We start from the raw sequence: 21,685 nt of genomic DNA, 5'->3' as shown, positions 1-21,685 counted from the left end.
GGGGCGGGCACGGCGCTGCCTCCCGCCCGCTGCGGGGGCGAGCGAGGGGGGCGGCGCGCTCCCCGCGTCACGTGACGCCGCCACCGCCGCTTCCCGCCGCCGGCACCATGGCGGCGCGCGCACCACGTGTCCGGGGGCGGGCGGCGCTTAAAGGGGCAGGCGCGGGACGGAGCCGTGACCGCGGGGGACACCCGAACCAGGCACACACACACACACACACAGAGAGCGCCGGCAGTCGGCAAAATCAACTTTATTCCGCTTTCCCCCGTTTATGATCGATGTGCAGCACAGCCGGGGCAAAGGTACAGCCACAGCCCAGCCCCGGGACTGGGGCTGCCCGGGCACTGCAGCCCCTCCCCTCGGTGCTGGTTGCAGGGTTCAGCTCTCTTCCTCTGAAAAAGAAGAGAAGCAGAAATTAAGCGAATGCAGCTGGAGGAAGAATACCCCAAAATTAAACCCTCGCTGTCAAGGAAATGCCACAAGGAACACAAAAAACCAAGGCTGTCACTTTGGGAGATTCACCCCACCTCCAACTGTCTCCTTGCCTGTGTCCAGCTTCCCAACAAACCTGCCCATCAGCCAAGACCACACACTCGTCATAAACAATTTACATTCCTAAACAAATTACGCAGCAGCCCAACTAACATTTCCATAATAAAATCCAGAGCAGCCGGGCTAAGCTTGCAGCCTAAAAATAATCTGGGAGATATTTTTCCTATCACAGAATCAAGAGCTCTAGGATAAATGGTTTTCCTCTGTCAGTGGAGCACATACAGATCTCACATCAGAGATGGTTTCAGGCAGCAAAGGGAAGGCAGCAGTTCTCCACTGGGCACCGCTGATGCTCCAAAACGCGCAAACAGACCAGCCAGTGATTGCTCAGCTTCAAGAGTCACTTCAGAAAAGCCTTCACCACATTACCTCAATTGCGCTCTGTCACCACGCGTTTGCAATGTGTCACCTTATAGTCACTGCCATTTCTAAAACTGCAGTCAAAAAATATCCCAGTACCAACAGAAATCAGCACCCACCCACTCCTGCAGACCTTGGGGCTGCTGAATGAAGGGCTTCTTGGCAGGCTTCATTCTGCCAGGCAGTGCTCTGGATGTGGGACCTCCCCCCAAACTGCTAAAATCAGTCCTCATCGAGTATCTGTACAGAGGCACAACATCTGCATCGCCAACTCTGCGCTGTTCTTCTTCCAGCTGAGTACTCCCAATGTCACCCACACCTTTTCAACAGAGTCCCATCCTTGGGACCACACATTCTCCAGCCTTGTTCCTCTCCTGCCATTGCACTGGTCAGATCCGACCCTTTAACTCTGGTCTTAATCATACATAACTCCATTTCATCCAGACTAGAACATCACTTTAAAGCATAAAGCACCAAGTAGGCTACAAACCTTCCTCTTCCTCTTCTTCCTCCTCATCCTCCTCATCTTCATCAGAGCTAAAGGTGCCATCAGGCAAACTGTAGATGCGGATCACCTGCTTGTTGGGGTCCTTGAGGATGAGGTACTTCCCCTCATCCAGCTTCATGCAGATGTCAATGACACATCGCAGGATGCCCCAGGCGTTCTCTATGCTCAGATTAATCTGGCTGGCAAATTCATTTGGCTTGAACTGCTGTGTGCCCAGGATCACGTGGCGGGCAGAATCCTTCACGTGGTAACGGGATACGTACCTAGGGGGGCAAGAAGAAACCACAGGGGCATCAGGAGATTACACCCAGACAGCAGAACAACAGCAAGAAAAGCAGTGTGATCATCTTATTTTTGTTTTCTGGGCTGAAAAATCCTAATACTCCAACACTGAAAGCTAAGAGGATTTCTTGGCTACAAACTGTCAATCTACAATGCACCTGGAAATCCCCAAATCGGATGGAGAGGTACAAAAGATAAAGAAGAATTAGCCCCACAGATAAAATTAAGAAATAGCATGATTAGCTGGGAGTTTGGAATGAAAAAGACAGAAAAGAATCAATTCTGTGTCTGTGGATGGAACTGAGCGTGGCAGAATCGCTAGAATTCATTTAGCAAAAGCCTCTTGTTCATTACCTGCAGTACTCAACTGATTTTAAGCAGACAGTTTAAAAAAAGGTGTGGCTGTATCTCCCCCCACCACCTAATTTCTCAGTTACAGGGCACTGAGGATCTCAATCAGATTCCTGGCAGGCACCACAGTCACTGTATTTATTTCCCTTGTTGGTGACCACAGCAAAGAGGCTGAGAGCCCACACAGGCCACCTGTCCCTCGTGTGTGGGTCAGTCACAGCTGGATGCTGAGAGGAAGCAGCTTACACCAAGGCTGGTGCCCTCACCACAAGCTTTCCTTTTTTGGCCACTCAAACACTGGGTGATTTTAGCATTACTTGTTCTGTAAACGCTTCACTCAGCCATACACCAAGTTTAATACTAGAAAATGCACCTGGAAGACATTTGGTGTGAACCCTTACCCGAGTTTAAGGTACTCTGATCCAGCCAGCAGTGCACAGCATGTCCAGCGGGCCAGCTTGTAGCTGTTGTTCTTCAGCTCCGTGGCAATGACAGCCCCTCTCTGAGAGTCCAGCTTCTGGCGCCAGTCCACCCCATTGCAATACTGAGAGGAGAATCAGAACCAGGGTCAGCCTGACAAGCCAGCAGCAGCCATCCCTTCAGCCACCTTGTCATCACATAGGGAAGCTGTCTAGCCTATGGTACCACGTGAGGGAGTGTGAAGTGCAGCCTACAGAGAAAGCTCTTGCACTGGGAAGGGAGAAATGCAAACAGCTGGGATTGCTCAACATTTGTGGCACTGGTTAGAAGGGGCAGTTTGTGAGGGAAGAATTCTAGAGAACCGTAAGAACAGACTGGCTACTATGCTGAACACCCAGGGAAACAAGAGGGTTCAAGCCAGCTACCTCACATTTAGAGGAGAATCTCATCAGCATGGCTTGTCCACCAGAGTTATGCTCCTTAGTGGAATGTAACACCCGGGGAACATGGCCAGATGTTTGTCTCATCTTCCCTGCTGTACCTGGCATGTCAGGCAGCAGTGAAGCAGTTAAGAGCTAGCTTGGGGATCCTGTTCTTCCTCACCCTCGAATCCCACTCGTTCAGTGTTTTGATGTTGATGAATGACACTTCTCCATTAGCTCCTGTCATCACTCCATCGTGCTCACAGCGGACAATGAGATCTATATCATCTCCCAGCTTCCACCTTCGGTACCTGCCAATAAACAATCCAGCTGGTTATTTCTGACCTTTGTTCTCTTCCAGATCCATGTAAGCATTCAGCAAAATCCTTTCCTCCTTTATCTTTTCACTGTGAGGTCATCCATGGATCCCTCTCAAGGTAAAGCCTCTATCAATAACACTCCCAACCTATATTGCCTCCGTGCCACACTGACATCCTGCCCCCCTGCCAAATCTGGGCATCAGAAATATCAACTTACCTGTATGCAACAGAGGCTACTTCATTTTTATCCATGTCATCCTCCACAAAGGGGTTTGGGTTGGGAAACTTGTACTTCTCCTTTCCCTGAAGATGAAAACAGCAGAGCATGTTAGGAGACAGCTTTCCTCTATTGGAAAAATATTCTTTTACAGCAACAGTAGCTGATTTCCCTTATGTAGAGAAACACCAAAACATTAAGACAGCTGATGAAAGCCTCATGCCCACATTAGTCACAGCACTATAAGCAGTACTTGTACTGGCACTTAGGCTTCATTAAGTGTTCTGAGAAGCCTGTCTACATCATCAATGGGAGTAGGATGATTTCTCTGTGAAATCAAGGTGAAAACCTTTCAACAACAAAGTCACACTGCTCACCAGAAATAATCCCACCTCTTTCAAAACTGAAAGACCACTGGTATAACACAACTGTCAATTAAAATGCTTCTGTTCTGTATTAAAGCAGCCTCAATGAAGTCTCCTCTTGAGACTCTGGAGCACAGACCCACTACTCATCACAGTTCCACCTTACCATCCTCAGACACTGCTGGGAGAAGTTATGATTGATGTAGGTAGCTTCCATGGCCAGGTTGCGTGGAGAATTAAAAGAGTTGCCTTCTTCCTGTGGTGGTTCATTGGCTGTTTCACTCACTGTCAGGAGGTCTGGGAAGAAAACCAGATGCAAATGGTTATACGTGGGGGAGTAACTATGTCAGTTTTAGTGAATTTCTAGCCCCACATCAGAGCAGATCAATACTGAAGTTCCCCACACAGCTATCATACATACTGCAGTAATAAGCTTGTTCAGGAGGCTCAGTGAAGACACCTAAATAAGCATGAAGAAAATTAGACCCTACAGCTGCAGAAATTCCTTTCAGGACTTTTTCTCACCAAAATCTGAGTTGTCCCTCTTGTCAAAGAAAAGCTTGGATCCAACTCTCTGGACAATGATATCCCAGGAATAAACAGAACGAGTGCAGCTCATCAGTGTGGCCAGGATGGCATCTGTGGCAAACACATTCCCTTGTGTCTTGGCCAGCTGTGAATATAGAAGGAGGATAAAACTGTTTCAGCAATAAGAACAGATATCCCTTCCCTAGGTAGGACAAGAAGTGCTAGCAAACCAGATCACTGACTTCTTCTGCTGTTCTGACTGAGAAAGCTGTACTGGTGAGTACCCCATCGACTGCCAGCAAAGTGTAAGGTACTACAGAGCAATCCTGGCCCACCCTCACCCACACAAGGGGAAAGTAAGAAACTGCTACGAAATATTAGTTCTGTTGGAAAATGCACAGCTTCTCACTGCAAATCAAGTCACAAAAAAGAAATGTCTGAGCCTTCCTCACCTTCAAAAGCAAGGCCCAAGGATCATGTTTCTGACCTAAGTTTTCTTCTCAACATACCTCAAGTACTGGTCTGCTTGCCCTTCCAGAATTTTAGCTTTTCCTTAGCCAGTGTTCCTACCTCTGCATTAATCTAGCTCTGCCTTCTACTTCAGAAAAATACTGGTACCATTAATGCTGGTACTAATGCTTCTTGCTTTTGCCCTTTGGTCTGATGGTGACAGCTGGTCTCCAACAACAGCCCACACTGAGTTTCACAAACTGCTGGATACCTTTCGGATAACTGGGTCATCCGTAGTGGTGACGGTATGGAAGATACGCTTAATGCTCCTCAGGAGCTTCTCGTTCCTTGTTGTAATGCGGTCGAAGGCTTTGTCGTAGTACTCTAGGGCTCCACAGCACTCTCTGCAAAGATAAGAGGACCATCTGGATACCCCTCTTACAGATAACACCACCCATGACCCACACAGGGCCTGCTGGGTGTTCCTTTACCTCCCCTTGGTTTTGGTACTTCAATGAGAACATTGGGACCAGGCAGGAGACCCCTGAGCTCCCGCTTTCCAAAAATCCCGTCACCTCAAGGAGCAAGCAAGGGCTGTCTTAGGAACTCACATGTCCTGTGGCTCTGACACCTCCAGATAGCGCATTTTCATCAGTCGAGGGAAATCCATCTCCTCCTTCACCTCCCAGTCGCTGCGAACTTCAACAGAGGAGTCACGAGGTTTCTGCTGCGCGGCCAGAGGGGGGACACGTACAGAGAGAAATGGAGACACATCAGGATTTGTGCGAGAGGAGCTGCCCTGTGAGTGCAGCCACAGAAACCTAACCATCAGAGGGGGCACAATGCTCATCAGTTTGTCTACCTGTGATTTCTGGTCCCACTTCTGCCTCACTCCAAACTGCTTCTGAAACTTCTTCTGTAGGCGCAAACGATCTCTAAAATGACAAATGTGAGAAAAGCCGTGATTCCTATATGCCACAGCCACTCTTCCATTTCCAAACCACTACCAGAGGAGCACTGCTTTCAGACACTGAGCTGCTGAAACATTTGTTGAGCCATCTGTTGATCAAGACGCCCAAGGCATTAAGAAGTCTGTTCTTTGCTCTGAGCAGCTCTTTATATAGTTCTACCTGAAGACTGTAATGCAGTCTATCCTTTTCAGAAAGGATATTCTCTCTTTAGAATGCCACCATTACTTTCTAAATACAACTAAAAGATTGTCCTAAATTATTAGGCAGCCATTTGAAATCCATGCATTCAAGTACTACTGACACTAGAACAATACTGGACTCAAAACACCCTGAAATTCTTTGCTGACTGTTTGCTCCAGCAGATTCTGTTACTGTAAGTTTGCAAATTCATCAACAGTGTGTTCACACACTCCAACCCGAGCTCAGTATGCCCATCTCTGCAGGCTCACCTCTCCTTCTGCTTGGCACTCTTGGGCAGTGTCTGCATGCTGAACTGCAGCATGTTCCGACGGTCCTTGTCTCTCCGAAGGTTTCTCTGCAGAAATGACAGAAAGAAAAAGGAACAGATCAATTGGGAAGAATCCTATGGGGCTGAAGCTCCCTCTGATCCCATCTCAGGGACACCCTACCTGTGCAAACCTCATGCGGTTCCTCTGGTATGCCGTTTTCTGCGTCCGGGCCGTGTCCACCAGCTGGAAGCTGGTCTCATCCTCCTCGTGGAAATAGGCATATTGGCTTCCACCACCAAACTGTGACGAGTACTTGTCTGGGGACAAAACAAAGCAACTCAGCACCAAGGTCCTAAGGAAAACCCCTGATGCTTTGCCTCTTTCTCTCTCCATCTGCCTTCACCAAAGTCTGATATTGAAACTAGGACTCCTGCCTTATACCTGCACGTCTACTCCCCCTCCACACCTCCCGTACAAGCCCAGGCAGTACAAAAACCCAGAGTAAACCAAAAGGACAGGGAGAGTCCCACAGAGCTCTCCCAAGGGTAAAGCACACTTCCTAAAGTAAGCTGCCTGTCTTGCTGAGGTGTGCAGGTAATTACAGGGTGGGTATGAGACGTGAAAGCAGGAACGACGCTTGGAAGGAAACTTTGCAGAAAATAAACCCCAGAAACAGCCAGCAGACCACACGTACTTGTGTATCTTTTATCCTGGTATGTGGCTCCTGTCCAATCGGCCACCTAAGAACGAGCACAAACAGTTAAAAGTAAGCATTAACACAACATATGCTCCATGTCTAATCCTTTTGACTCCCAGCTCTGCCTGCCAGCCCTGCAAGGTGTTCACAGTGTGTCAGGACACGCTGCCAAGGGTGCCGGAGGAGCAGCCAGGGTAACAAAAGCGAGCACGGCAGGCAGTGTGCAGGGGGGCCCAGCAGGGCCCAGGTACCTTGCCCAGGCGGTCTCCTTTGCTGAAGGGCTGGTAGGGCATGTCCTTGAACTGCTCGGGCACAGCACACGGGCCCCAGCCGGAGGGGTTGTCCTGGATCACGGGTGCCACAAACTTCGCCATTTTTTAATTTTCTAAAAATGAAAAAGTGAAAAAAAAAACTCTCAAACACTCAGCTGCTGCATGGTGTGGCACCGCGACCTGAGGCCTTGCTTCGGCACAAGCCACCGCCAAGGGAAGGCGCCTCCGCCAACCAGGCCCGGGGAGGAAGGAAGGGTCCCGGTGGGCGCTGCGTGTGCCGGGGAAGGGCGGGGACGCGGCCCCACCGGAACCGGCGGGAGCGGCGGGGCGGGGCCGGGGGGTCTCGGTACACGCGGGAGGTGCCGGCGCGGCAGGCGAGCGGCTCTGGTGCGACCCCAGCGCCTCCCTCACCTGCGCGGCCCCGGCGCGGCCCCGATGGCGGCGGATCCAGCGGCGGATCGGGAGCGGCTCCGGCGGCGGCGGCGGCGGCGGGCGGGGAAAGGGCCGCGCGCAGCCCCGGCGCGCCCTTAGCGTCAGCGCCGCGCGACGGCAGCGCCCTGCCGTAAAGGCAGAAAACCGCCACCCCCGGAAAAGCGAGCACCCAGCGCGGCTGCCGTAAAGCGACAGCGTTGTCGCAAAATGTCAACTATTAAAAAAAATTTCTTAAGAGAAGTTGTTCTTTAATGTTTGATCTTTGTGTACTTTCAACTCTGATCAACAAAGAAAGAGGTTTAATGTGTGGAATGGGAGCTAACAAACAAGCTCCAAGTGATGTCCAGGTGTGAGAAAGACGAACTACTTGACAGTAGAACTGCCTTGTTAAGGTTTAGGGATCAACGTTTTTCAGTGACCTCAGGGGAGGTTAACAAAGCTTGGGAAGAGGGATGTACCACTGATAGTGGACACGAAGAATACAGAATTTACAAGCCACAAAGACATTTGGCAGAACCTCCAAGGTAAGGAAGAAACTAATGAAGACAGCTCAGCAACTGTGCTGAATCAGCTCTAACAGAGAAAAAGGTAATTCTGGCAGAGGGAGATCATGGCCACTGACCCAGGAAGCCACCATCTCGAAAGGAGAGACACACTGAGCATGCAGACTAATTAGCATGAGCAGGGAGAGGCCCATTAACCAATAGAAGACAGAATACTAATTTAAAAGATACCTAGGTAACTTGTAGCCAACGGTCATTAATGCCTTCGTTTGCCAAAATATATAAAGAGTGAGAAGTTTTGGTAGATGTTGTGCTGGCTTTGTGGATTTGCCAGCTAGCACCTCTTTCTATGCAGAACTGTAAATAAATCAAATATCTGGATTATGTGTGTGGATTGGCCTCTTGCAGACTGGGTGAAGAAAACAATTTTGGGACAACACTGTCATTTACCAAAGTTTCGTTCCTGCTTAATCGCCACTTAATAGAGAAAAAATATGCAGGAGTGGAGGAGAGTATTGTTAAGGATAGTGTAAATTTGCCCTACTGATTAAAATGCTTGAGTTTGGCTTTTAAGTGTAAAAGCTGGGGGTGAGGTGTGACAAAAGTCATTCACTTTGTACCCAGATGTCATAAAGAGGAGGAAAACTTGGCTTTCTGTATGTGCTGAAGGCTCAGCAGAGCACAGCAGCTCAGAAAATGGTGGGGTCAGAAACATCTCCAGTGCTAATGGTGGCTACACTTCCTGGAACTGTGGAACTTCTCTTGGCAGAGGTATTCAGCCCTATGGTAGGAAAATGCCTGTTGGGAATCGTTTTGGTGTCAATGACTTGCCTTTTTGGTTTTTTTTTTCCTTTAGAAAAACTTGAGTTCAACTTAATTTACAAATCATGTATTGGAAAAATATTGATCCTCAGCTTAGTCAAATACAGATTTCAACTATTAATGTGCAGTTCCCATCTGGTTAAGTTTGCTGTACATACATATGATGGAGTTACTGTGAGGTCTGGTTGGTAAATTCTTGTTTTCCCAGATAAAAATGGAGATAGAAGTTAAGAGATTACTTTGATAGAGAACAGACTTACAGGACTCTGGACAAGAAATATGTCAATAAAATCACATGCTAGGACAGGAAACATGACTTAATGGTGTGCTTCTTCCTTTTCTCACACACACAACTTCTTAAAATAAAAATTCATTCCAAACTCTGCAATGATGCTGTGGAAAAGCAGGTACTTTTCAGGCTGTAGTTGTATGATCATTCAACCAGCATTTTGTTTTTAGAGGGTGTTACAAAAACCACTTGACTTTGAGAGTTAAAGATGGGTGAAGAATGGGAATTGCAGTTGCCCTTGCTGTGTTCACAGTGTGATATTTGAGCTTTGCCATTGTCCCTGATGGCTTCCTTGGACCTGCTGGAGGCAGACCTAGGGCTGGAAGTTGGATTCAGCCCTACAGCCTCTCTAGCAGACCATGAACCAGTGATTTAATACAGCAGTGCCTTGCGTCCCTGTCTCTGTAATTGGGTTAGTATTTCTTCTCAGGGAATGAGGACAATAAATCATTAAATCCCAAATGTTCTCATGCCAGAGTGATTGAAATTTTCTCTACCCCTAAAAAGAGCAGGATCTGGTTTACAAATCTCTTCAGCTCACAGGCTAAAAAACTCTTTAGAGAATTTTACTGAGTATCTTTTGCCTAGGAAGAGTCCAGATCAATATTTTCCAGGCAGAGAGGTTGTGCATTTTCTTCTTTATTTTCCACTTGTGATTGCTCCTCGAGAAAGAACTGAAGCTGCAGCGGTCTTTGCTTTGACAAGACACCCTGCCATTAATCACAAGTGGGATTATTAAAGTGCCTCTTCCCGCTAGCAAAAAAAAAAAAAAAATCCACTTATAGAAATACAGTTTATAAAATACAATTTGTAACTGTCTCACCTAAACAGCCTTTTTGGAGACAAACATCATTAGAGCTGGAACTGCCTGGCTTGTCACTTGCAGAGGCTCAGTGGGATGCCAGCTCCTCAGTGCCTGTCCCTTGTGCCCCCAAACTGGCTTTGTGGGCTCAGAGGGACTCAGCTCAGGAGATGGTGAGGAAAAGAGGAAGAAGTTCCAAAGAGAGAAATAGACTTAGGAATGAAGGAATGAAGAGAAATAGACTGATAAAACAAAATCCTGTGCTTTCCTCCATTTCCTCTTCATTCCCGGGCCTGCGTGAGGTGCATGCAGAGAAAGTAGCGCTGCTGCCGTCTACCAGAGATGGCAGATCATGTGCAGCTTGGTGTCAGCCCTTCAGATTTCCTTTTCTGGTGACACAGTTGGATATAGGTGTGGATTGGAGGAGATGGCATGCATAGGGAGTGGCTAGTGCCACTGGGATAAACACTCCCCTGGGCATGAATCCAACCTCCCATTTTCTTAGCAAGGAGAAGAAGAGTTCTATGAAAAAAAGAATCCAGTTCTTAAGCAGGGGAGATTTTCTGCCACATTTAGAATCATAGAGTGTTAAGGGTTGGAAGGAACCTTAAAGATCCTCTAGTCCCAGCCACCCTTGCCATGGGCAGGGACACTTCCTACTAGACCAGATTGCCCAAGGCCTTATCCAGCCTGGCCTTGAAGACTGCAAGGGTTGAGGCATCGACAGCTTCCCTGAGCAATCTGTTACAGTGTCTTCTCACCCTCACAGTGAACAGTTTCTTTCTAATATCCAGCCTAAATTTCCCTCTTTCAATTTGTAGCCATTAATCCTTGTTCTATGAGTACAGCTCTTGATGAACAGCCCCTCCCTGGCTTCCTGGTAGTCCCTCTTCAGATACTGGAAGGTTGCTATGAGATCTCCATGAGACCTTCTCTTCTCCAGGGTGAACAGAACCAACTTTCTCAGCCTATCTTAGGTCACATTTCCTAGGAGAGGGAGCAGGTCTGTCCTACTTCCCACTTCACACCAGGCACTGCACCTCCCGTGTCCTGCTGGGGCCCTGCAGCTCCGTGTGCCTCTGTTCCTGTCCTGCTGACCCCACACTCTGCTGATGCTGCTGCAAATAGTTCCCCTCCTGGCCTCTGGTTTTCATGAAAGGCACGTGAAATACATTGCTTCCTGGAAAAATACTCCAAATACACTTGCCTTGCAATCATTTGATCCTTGATCCATAATTTCAGTTCATCAGTTAATTAATCATTTAATCAGTTAATAAGACTAATCACTCTTCCCTGCAAGATGCTCATGAGAACAGCCAGGATAAATTGCTCCCATCTGTTTCTCTGTTCTTGTCTCCCACTTCTCTGGCTTTGGGCTCTGTGCTGGTGTTTGCAGGCCCATAAAACAGGGACTCATTCCAGCACCTTAGATGTTCCAGTCCAAAACCTTCTCTGCCATCCATCTCCTCTGCAGTTTGGGGCTCGCTGGAGAGCTGTCACCCCATGAGCTGGCGCTGCGTTGAGCAACCTCCTCCTGCTGAGAGAGGATAATACACAGCTCAGGCCATGTTAGCAGGGGCTTGCCAGGTTTAAGTGAAGGAGAGCATGTCCAAGCACCCAACCTGTTAGGGACCTTTCCTAGAAAATAGATCACCTCTGCCTTGAAAAAGCTTTGGAAAGCCTTAAGACGGGTTGCTTTCCAGCTTGTATGATGGTGCTTCCAATCAAAGAGGCAGCTGAGGATTGGAAGACTAATGTTCACATTAAAGCACCATTTTCCAGTAGTTCTTTTTCTCATTCTTACAAGAAATGCATCAAAAATAGACAGTTGGGTTCCCGTTCCTCACTAAAGACCAAACACACCGTATGCCCGTGCCATATGCTTAGTCTCCACTGCCCCGTGCTTCTTGACAAACCCAGAAACCAAGGGAAATAGTCTTCAGCCTCAACACCTTCCCACTGTGGGGAACCCTGATGTTCACACACACCTCCTCAGGTCAGGTTCCTCTTCCGCAGTCATTGTCACCATCTTTAAAGCAGCAAAGCTTACTCCTGGCTCCAGGGCTTTTGTTGTAACCTATTTTGGCCAAGTATGAACTGGCTCATGCCCCAGACTGATGTTCACAGGCTGGGAAGCCCTCCTTCCTTCCCTGGCCCTCCCCTTTGCATCCTGTCTTTTCCATGGCACTTTTATCTGCCTCCTCAGCCTGCTGTTCTCTCAGGCCAGGTCTTTGCTGCAATGCTTGGCCTCCTTTCCAAGAGCTTCATTCCTCTTGCTGTTGTCCTGGTTGCTGAAATATAAACCTGTCCTCTTGTCTGGTGGTTGCTCACCAGCTTCGTCAAGGAAATTCTTGGTTGGATTTCCAGGAAAATTCTTGATTGAATTTTCAGGAACCCTGGAAAAATGGCCACGAAACAGTGTTACAGTGTATGTGCAGTGAATCTGATTTTTAATTTGCTGCCTGTGCAGTCTGGTGGGGCTGGGAGCAGGTGGCACCTGGCAGACTTGCTGTGTGTGTTCAGACCAGCCCTGGCTGTCCAGTAAGGTCCACACAAGGAATGTGCTGAGTTTATTGTTCTTGGTAGCAGATAGTGCTTTCACTGTGAGGCTTTTCCCCTCTTCCTCCTCCTGCTGTGCTGAGCTCTCCCTGACTGCTGGGCTGGATTGTCTTGTTCTCACAGACAGAGAGAAACTGAGCAAGGACAGACTTCCCCTTCTTAAACCACACCACTTCTGTAGGCTGGGCTCAGAGCTGTCTGCTCCTTCCATGCTACCAGGAAAAACCACAAAATTTGGTGTATCCAAAAATTGTCTTTCTGTGAATTAGTGCTGTCTTTTGCCTTTTTTTGGCTATTTTTGCCACCAGTGTCAGACCTCTCCCAAGGTTTCTGTAGCTTTGACCCCCAGGGTCTGGACCACATGAATTGCCGAAGAGGCAGTGTGTTTGTCATGCTGCATCCTCACCCTTGGCTGCTGAGCACTGCCCTTTCCAGAGCTGCAGAAGGAGCCCAGGGCCTGCTGCCTCCCCTCAAACTGTCAGCAAGATTGTCTCCTTTGATCTGCACTCAGTGCGGGATTTTATCCTAGCAGCCAACAGGCTAATTCCACAAGTTTATTCTACAAAGCTCAATTAGAGCAGCTGGCGCCAGCAGCATCCCTGCTGGCTCCAAGCCTGCATCAGGAGAGGAAGGCTGGTGTACTGGCTGGGGTATGAGCTTGGGAGTCCACAGGCTCAGCTGCAAATCCCTGCTCTGTGGCTGTTTTCTAGGCCACACCAGTGAGCTTCTGCGGTGGGAGCTTGTCACTTCCATGCTGTGCAGGGAGGGACAACATTCCCTGCCTGACTGGAGGAGATACAAGCTATGGTGATGGGGAACCATGTCAACAGAGGCTGCTGCTGCTGGGAAATGCTGCATAGATCCAGCCAGATCTACAGCAGGGAGGAGGATGTGGCCCTGGGCAGTGGAAGGCACACAATACCTTCTCACCACTGAGTTAGCAGTTTGCTTTTCACCTGCTGGAGCCACGCTCTGTGCCCTGTGATTATCCAGTGCCTGAGTCGTATGCTGCACTGGGCAACATGGGTTTTCTTCACAAGGGCCCTTGCCCAGCACAGAAGCACTCATGGTTATTTCCTTCAATATCATCAGTGTTAGAGTAACTTCCATGGAAAATCAGAATCTTCTGGGGCTAAACATGCTGTGCAAATGCTCTTGCCTGGCTGGTCTCTTCTCTGGAAGGCTTAATGTTTATGCCAGCCAGGAAAAGAGGTCTAAGCAGAATATCAGGAGGCAGAAAAAGAGTGCAAGCAATTTCTGCTAGGAAACACAGTTGAACCCTATTTGCACAAGACCTACTTTCAAGGCAGTAAGGAGCCAAAAGCAGATGCTACCTCTGTATAACATACTGTTCCCTTCCCAGGGACTGTCAGGAAGGTCCCCACAAAAGAGAAAGGCAGCAAGGGATAAGCAGCAGCCCAGCAAGTCCATGGTAGCCATTCCCTTCTCTGCTCCTTGGTAAGTCAGGGACAGGGCTGGCCGACACGCTTGTCCGCGGACAAATGTGCCTCTTGGGGTACAGGGAGTGCGGAGGGTACAGGGAGTACGGAGCCTCGGGGCCATTCCTTCCTCTCCTTTTGAGCAGATTTCAGCGCCATCTGCTCTCTTCTGTCTTTGGAGGAGTCAGCCGGGTGCTTTTGTCCCTTCTGGCAAAGCTGTGCTGCGTATGTCCCCCATTGGGTGGCAGGTACCCCGAGGCAGCTGGGACGGATGCGCACTCTCAGCCTTGCTCCAGAAAGCTCCCACTGCAGCAGTCCAAGGTCTTTCTTTCTCTCCTTTTTCCTGTCTGCAGCCTGTTCCTCTGGATCAGGCACTTCCCAAGGTCACAGCTGACTCCCAAGGTCAGGCCTAGGCTTTGTACTTGGCCCCTGCTGTAGGGGATGGGAAGGGATTTGGGCTGGGGAGGAACCTTCCCTTCACCCCTTTTTCCCCAAAGGATCCACAAGCAGCACCAGATACTCGAGGGAGAGTGGCAAGGGCAGAAGGAGACATGGGGCAGCCATGGGGCTCCCTGTCCTTGGAAATGCTTTTGGAATTACTCTTTTCTCTGCATGCATGAAATATTACCCTATTAAACACTCCTAGATGATCCCTGGCCAGGCACCAGTCAGAGCTGCAGATTTTAGAGTAGAAGTGGGGGGATTTGCTGATGATCAGCAGCTTCCTGGGCCATGCTGTCTCCTACCTCATGGCCACACCAAGCTCACACTAAGAGCTTTGCTGTCTGCCCTCCTCTCCTAAAATAATACCTGCCCCTGTGCTGGCTGGAGCCCATCACGGATGGGTCTAAGCCGAACCCCCATGTAAATTATGTCCCTGCGTCCCCTCTGAGATGCTGTCAGGAGTGGGGGAATGAGGGAAAGCAGGTAGTGAGGAGCCCTGGAAGAGTGGAAGAGTCCGCTGGCCACCCCTGTGCGCCAGGGGGACACCGGGCAAGGGTCCCAGCGCTGCATCTTCCCTGGAAGCTGTGGGGCTGCTCCAGCTCCCGCACAGTGCGGCTGTGAGGCTGCGCTGCTGTGCCGGGCTCGTCCCACGGGATGGCACTGCCTGCTCAGGAACAGGCAGCCCGGCCAGTGCTCCTGGCAGGCATAAATGCAGCAAATTAAACCGTGCTGGCAGATTCTGATTGACAGGTCCCTAGAGAGCAAAGTCCCTTGTTTTTTCCATCCCCGAGGGGATCAGGGGCAGCAGGAGGAGCAGCAGCAGAGAAAACCCTTTCCCGAGCCCGGTACTTTGCCCTTGTCGATCTGTTTCTGGGACTCAGCCCGCAGCCGTGCGTCTTGACCCCTTTGCTGAAGCCGCGGGTGTCGGCCAGCCGGCTCCTCCGCTGCGGGCTCCGCAATGTCAGCCGCTGACCGCTGCAGAGGATGTGCCGAGCCCGCCGGGGCCCGGCCCTCGTGGTGTGCATCAGCCGCGGCACCCTCGTCGCTCCGAGCCCAGGGTGCAAGGCCCGGAGGTTTCAATAAAGGGCAGGCGAAACGAGGCCAGCGGGGTTTGGCGTCATTCGCACGTTACTCCTCTCCACGGTGTAAAATTGGCACAAGTGACAACGCTCTGCCAGAATGGTTCACGTCTGTGTTGGCTCTGCCAGAGCCAGGTCAAAGCTGGGATTTGCAGCCAGGAAGATGGAGGCAGTCACCCAGTTTTTGCTGCTGCAGTTGTGGGAAGCAGCATGGCCCATTGGGGTGTCCTGGATCCTCTGGCAGGGTTCTCAGTGCGGCTCCCATGTTTGGCAGGTCCTCAGCACCCCTCTACGGGCCAGCGGTGGATGGCTTGAGTAAGACATAGTCACCATGGACACTGGGACATCACAGATGTCCTCCCTACCCTTGTGGGCACAGATCCCCAGCTAAAGGTCTTTTTATGGCCATGTGTGGTGGCAGGACCCTGTTCCCTCTCGGGCTGGAGGGGAGTTTCTCATCTCCTTGGGGCATCTTGGTTGCACAGCTACACTGGAGCTCTGTGGAGCCAGCAAACTGTGGTACAGGTATGCTTGGCTTGATCAGAAGTTCTGTAAATGCCCTGCCTGTGTGAGGAGCTGCACACCGCACAGCAGCTTATGTGTGGTCCAGCTCCATGCCATAGCTTAGTGTGAGGGGTGACTTGTTCCCCACTCTTGGAGGTAAAACTCAAGCTGGTGGCATTTAATTCACATTTGCTTAATCTGCATAGGTCCTACTCAAATTTTTTCCTCCATCTGCCACTCTTCCTTACTAAAACTGTTGCCTCTTCTTTCTGTCTCTCCAGAAGATGTCCAGAAGAGCCTGGGGAGCGGAGGGGAGAAGGCCCCAGCAGCTGGAAGGCCCCTGGGAAGGAGATGCCAAGATGTCTGGACCCACCTCTACCTTTGGGGATACTTCCAGGCCATTCAGATAGCCTGTCCTTTGCTATCCTTGTTCCCCTAGCAGCTTTAGTTATGTTGACTGTACCTCTTCACAGACCCTCCTCCTCCATCAGCTCTGCTTCTCAAACCTTTCTGTGTCCTTGGCCTCGGTGCTTGGCGTTTGAAAGGCGAGCTGTGTGGCTGTCTCCTTCCCCCGTGGCAGTCCTCACACACAAGCAAGACAGCAGGCTTGCGTGTCTGACGCTTGGCCTCTCTCTGTAGTCATCTGGCACTAAAAATTATCTGCAGAGAAAAATACTGGGCTCCATACCTGGGACTTAATATCCTCCCTCACCAAACCATAATTACTAATTACCACTCCTGGGTGTTTAAACCATTTGAATGATGCAGTTAAATGCCCGATGTTAATTTAATAGCCAAGTATCTGGGTTTCCCCACATGAGGAGCTCTCAGAGTGTCTCCCACTGAAGCAAAGCACAGCCAGCTCTGGCTGTGGTCCATATGAGAGAGGCAGCAGAGGAGCAGCAAGCACATGTTGACAGCAGACCCACACACGTGAGGACCTGGCCATTACTCAGCAGCAAGTGCTCCCTTGCCCCACACCATCCCCCAAAGGGAGCCCCCTCCCCAGCCATGCTGTGCCTTCATGGGATAGAAGACCTGGCACTGCTGCCAGTGCAGCCAGCATCCCTTGGGCACTGCAGGCCCTCTGGAGCTCAGATCCTTTTCCAGAACCATCCTTGCAAATTGCTCTGTCTGAGTAGGGCAGCACTCTCTCTGGCAGATGCCCTGCCTGCCTTCTACCCATCCCTGGCCAGCATTTGAGAGTGTGTCCTCAGGTTTGGAGGGGCACTGTCCAAAATCATCCCTGTGCAGGGCCAGACACTGCATTCCTCTGGCACCCGAAAGCAGGGAATGACCATTGGCCCCAAAGAGGTCACGAGGCCGGGACATGACAGGGACCTGGCTGAAGGCATTGGACCAGACTCTGCCTGCTCCATCTCCACTCTGGCTGTGTTGCAAGGGGCCTGCTGTCTCTCCTTCCCCACTGCTGGGACTTGGGACTGGGGCAGGAACTTTTCCAACCCAAATATTTTAACTGACCTCTCAGTCACGAGGCCTCAGTGGCTCAGTGCTGTGGAGGAGAGGACCCTGGTGCCCTGCTCACCCCTGGCATACTCAGGGCCTGCCAGAGCACACAACCAGCAGTGGGAGAGGCAAGCATGTGGAATGGGGAGCACTGAGAACTGGGAGGGGAGCAGGAAAACTTATTAGGGTCTCTCACCTACCTATGTGTTAACGTGACTGGGGAGAGATGGGGAATGAGAGCTTCTGCCCACGCACAAGTCGTTTGCTTTCGATGCTGCCCCTCTAAGACATCACTTAATATGACATTAATTAGTTAATGTTTGCAAAGTGCTTTGAACATGAAAAGTGCTGCATAAGTGCTGAGTATTAGTACTAATTATTATGGCATGGAGGCTGGCACAGTCTGAAGAGAATTCCCCACACCTAATTTCAGGCTGGAGTTGCTTCGCTGCCTCATCCCCGACAGAGAAGGGGAGAAACCTCTGCGCCCTACGAGGAAGTGCACCCCTCATGGAGTTGTGTGGAGGGGGTGAGCTGTGCATGCCCTTGACTCCAGGCAGGATATTGTGTGGGAAGTGTAGCCACATCTCCCCAGTGCCTCACTGGCACTGAGGAGGATAAGGGAGCACGCTCTTGCCCCAAGCTCTGAAGCAGGCCAGGATTGGAAACATCACAGGGTGGATGGAGGATATGCAGGGAGGTTCCTTCAGCTTATCCCACCCATGCCCAAGCAGGAGCACTCAGCATGGGGGGAGGCTTCAGAACCAGGCAAGGAGATGAGGAGGAGGTGAGAAGGTTTTGGGGTCTGTGCACTGGACGGGGTGGGAAGACAGGTGCCTTCTAGATGTGCGTGTGGCAGGGCCAGGAGCTCCCTGGTGTCCCCCAGACAGGCTCCTGGCCTGCTTTGCTGCCTCTCCCCTCCCTGTGCCCTCCTTCTTGGTGAGGACGCTGCTGGGAAGGGTCCCTGGAGGAGGAGCAGAAATGGGTCGGCGGGTGCCCCCAATACCTTGGCAGTGGAGCATCCTGCCAGCTGGAATGCTGGGGTGGGTGTTAGGTGCTGCCAGGGGCCCAAAGGAAGGGGATGAGCTGGAGGAGCTTGTGCTAGAGGGGATGCAGTGAGGGCCAGAGTGGGGACCCACTGGTGCTGCCCAGGGGATAGAGATGCTGAGCACAGGTATCAGCATCTCTATCCCCTGGGTGTGAGGTGCGTTGGGCAGCGGGGAGAACTGCAGTGCTGTGATCGCACTGCGACCCAGCAGCGCCTGCTGGGACTCCTGCAGCCAGCTGTGCCTTCCTTGTGCTGCCAAATCAACTGCCCTGCTCTGACCTGCTCATTCAGCTCGAGGGCTCACTTGTCTGCTGTGGGTCACACACAGAGAAGCTTTGTCACTCAGGTGGCTGTACTCCCACGTCATCCCTCTGAGCTAGCAGTCACGAAGTCTGATGGGGATTCTGGTCTGCTTCAGAAAGGCACGGAGGGTCTCACGGGAAGTGAGAGCCCAGTGCAGGGGGAAGGGAAGCTCATTGGTGACACCCTTGCTGCCAATGGTGAGTGGGAGGGGAGGTGCCTCGTCCTCTTTGTGGGGATCTTGCCTCCCTGCTCTGCTGCCGCCTTACCTGTTTCTGGGTCTGCATCTCCAGCTGTAAGTTACTCCCCCTCTCCAAGCTCCTACCTGAGCATTTCTACCAGGCACCCACTGCCAATCCAGCTAGTGAGGAAATTGCCATGAGTGGCTGAACAAAACCCCAAAACAATGCTGGAGTCACTTTCTTTTTCCTTTTTGAGCCCTCCAGTGTGTATGAATTCTGACCTTGCTGGCAATTCTCGGCTTGCCATGAAAGCCACTGTTTGCAGTAGGAATTGCAGCATCAGCCTTTGTGGTATCTCCACCCCAGGAAGAATGGCACAGGAGGGGAGATGCTGAAGCTAAAGAGAGGCTGGAGCAGGTGTTTTGGAGGGCAGCAGAGAAAGCCCATGAATGACTTGAGTTTACCCACACTTACTTAAAAAGTTTTGGCAAAACACTCTTTTCTTGCCTCATCCATTCCTGTATCTCAAAGACTATCTTGAAGCAAGCCCATCCTCTGAATTTCCAATGAGGATGAAATTGTCCACAGCGGTACCTTCTCTTGCTGGGTTGTGAGGTACTCTTCAGGCACTACAAATCCCCCCCCAAGTAAATCCACGTAAACGAGGACCAAGTTATAAAAAAAAAATCTTTATTTCATGTACCAGGATTTTTTTTGTCATTTTCTCTTTTTAAAATTTTTTTCTTTTTAACAGTCTGAAAAAAACTCACGAAATAAAGGAAATGGAGGTTGGTTTCTTGTACTGGTTTGAGCTGGACATGAGCAACACTCTGGGGAAAATTCTTCCCCTCCAGCCCTTGCCTCCTGCCCACGCTCTCCTGGCGCCCTCCCGCACTCTCCCCGTCCCTCCTGGCCCCGGGGCGCGCTCAGCCCTGTGAATGCTCCGCAGCTCCGAGCAGTGTTGGGTGGGGATGGAAACCCCAAGGCCACCTTCCCTCTACGCTGGAATATGGGGACTGGCTTTGACTTGTTCCTCGGGAGGCTTTGGAGGGGGTGAATATCCCCTGTGAATCGTTCTGAAAGGGCTGGGGGGCCACGGGAGGGGATGTCATTAGTGGGGTGGGGTCCGAACAGCCAGCCGAGGCGCTCGCTGCCGCCTCTCGCCCCGCGACGCCGTTTCTGGGGTGACCCCGTCCCTGTGCTGCCCCCGGAGCGGGGAAGGGGGTGAAGCAGCAGCGGGTCGGGGAGCGGGGAGGATCTGGCTGCTTTACAGCAGAACCCCCGCTGGGACCTGGAGCGGGGACTGCGCAGCTCCTAAAACTGGAGCAGCAGGAATGGGGACGGAAAAAAAGTCGAAAAGTGGGTCTGAGCTGCCGAAGGGCTCAGCGGCCCCATCCTGCAAACTCTCGGCTTTGTGCCTGCCCCGGTCGCTCCTGCTCTCGGGGAGCAGCCCCAAAGGGCTCCTGTCCTGACCCCGGGCTGGCCGCTGTCTGTGGGTGTCACAGGGGCACCCCATCACCCCTGTGCCACCTCCCCTCCCGCCTCCATCGGCAGGGCTCCCGTGGAGGGAGCGGAGCAGCATGGAAAGGAAAGCTGGCACCCCGGTGTCCCCTTCCCTCCCTGAGGGGCGCCAGGGAGGGAGGGGGCGGCAGCCAGGGGCCGGGGGACTGGGAGGCCCCGCTGGCCTTGCCCTGCTGCTGTGGAGGGCGCCATGGCCGTGGGGGACCCCCAGGAGGAGGAGGAGGAGGGCGCAGCGCGGCGGGCGTGGGGACACCCGCTGGCTTGGCGCCTCTCCGGCACGGCTCGGGGGCTCTGCCGTGGGCACCGGCAGGGGCGCGGGTGGAGGCCGGGAGCCTGTGGCCGGCTTTGGCTCAGGGTGTGCTCACCGGGCCCAGGCCAGGACGGGAGCGGTTTCAGGGGCGGCTGGGCGGCCTCACCGTGCCCCTGCATGGCTGCAGCCCCGCTGATGCGACCCAAGGGGGATCTGGGCAGATTTGAGGGGTGCATGGCCACCCTGGGGAGCCTCTGGAGCATTCACAGGAGAGCGTGCGCCCACCAGGGCAAGAGTGTGTGAGCATGGACACACGTGTGCGCGAGTGCTGTCCCCCCCACAGCATCCCATGTGTGTCCCCCCCACAGCATCATCCCCCTGAAAGGATGGGAGCCCCGGCTGCCCTCCGCCAGCCCCCCCCACCCTCTACCTGTGCCTCCCACACAGCTCCCTGCCGCCTCTTTTCTTTTTGTTCACAGTTTAAAGCTGAAGAAAACAAAAATTAAAAGAAAAAAATACTATCTGTTGTTCTTGCAAGTAAATCCACTTATTATATTTACATTTATTTATAGCTGTTGTTTTATTAAAAAATTGCCACTTTATTTTTTTAAGAAACCTCTTTTGTCCTTTTTTTTTTTTTTTGTCTCTATGTGTGTGTCTTTATTTACTGTGTCTGCTTGTTTTTTGCACTGTCACCGTTAACCCCAGGGTCCCCAGGGCAGGGGAAGTGGGGACCCCCCTGGGGACACTGTGGAGGGTGACTCAGCATCAGCTCCTGCGCTCCCTGGGGTCACTTTAAACCCCTATGGATCTGTGGAGGATGAGCAGATCCCCACGGATCCCAGGGGAATGGAGTGGATCCCCGTGGGTCTCAGGGGAA

At 51.5% G+C, this 21,685-nt stretch overlaps 1 protein-coding gene across 2 annotated transcripts; it reads right to left on the bottom strand.

Annotated features, from left to right (window-relative positions):
- Positions 1-231: 231 nt before the first annotated feature.
- Positions 232-7,653, bottom strand: EIF3D (eukaryotic translation initiation factor 3 subunit D). 2 transcript variants are annotated; one of them, XM_054274161.1, is made up of 15 exons: positions 7,576-7,653; positions 7,144-7,277; positions 6,890-6,935; positions 6,376-6,512; positions 6,196-6,281; positions 5,638-5,710; positions 5,387-5,502; positions 5,047-5,179; positions 4,323-4,470; positions 3,964-4,094; positions 3,433-3,518; positions 3,077-3,206; positions 2,455-2,597; positions 1,403-1,683; positions 232-392 (listed from the first exon to the last, which is right to left on the bottom strand). In XM_054274161.1, the coding sequence occupies exons 2-15, from the start codon at positions 7,264-7,266 to the stop codon at positions 379-381; spliced, it is 1,647 nt and encodes a 548-aa protein (XP_054130136.1). In that variant the 5' UTR covers positions 7,267-7,277; positions 7,576-7,653; the 3' UTR covers positions 232-378. The 2 variants fall into 2 exon arrangements, with proteins under 2 accessions (XP_054130136.1, XP_054130145.1); XM_054274170.1 differs by having other exon boundaries at positions 5,387-5,499.
- Positions 7,654-21,685: the final 14,032 nt, after the last annotated feature.

Source organism: Melozone crissalis, unplaced genomic scaffold, assembly GCF_028551555.1.
Source record: "Melozone crissalis strain CALT ecotype California unplaced genomic scaffold, PUWL_Pcris_2 ptg000004l_1, whole genome shotgun sequence".
Lineage (NCBI taxonomy): Eukaryota > Metazoa > Chordata > Aves > Passeriformes > Passerellidae > Melozone > Melozone crissalis.
Note: the sequence above shows the minus strand (reverse complement) of the source record. Positions and strands in the feature narration are given on the sequence as shown.

Excerpts from the sequence above, each read along its gene's own strand:
- EIF3D (XM_054274161.1), bottom strand. The coding sequence starts at position 7,266 with ATGGCGAAGTTTGTGGCACCCGTGATCCAGGACAACCCCTCCGGCTGG. Across the intron at positions 4,471-5,046 it reads ATGACCCAGTTATCCGAAAG|CTGGCCAAGACACAAGGGAA; the intron begins GTATCCAGCAGT and ends CTATATTCACAG. Across the intron at positions 2,598-3,076 it reads TGAACGAGTGGGATTCGAGG|TATTGCAATGGGGTGGACTG; the intron begins GTGAGGAAGAAC and ends TTCTCCTCTCAG.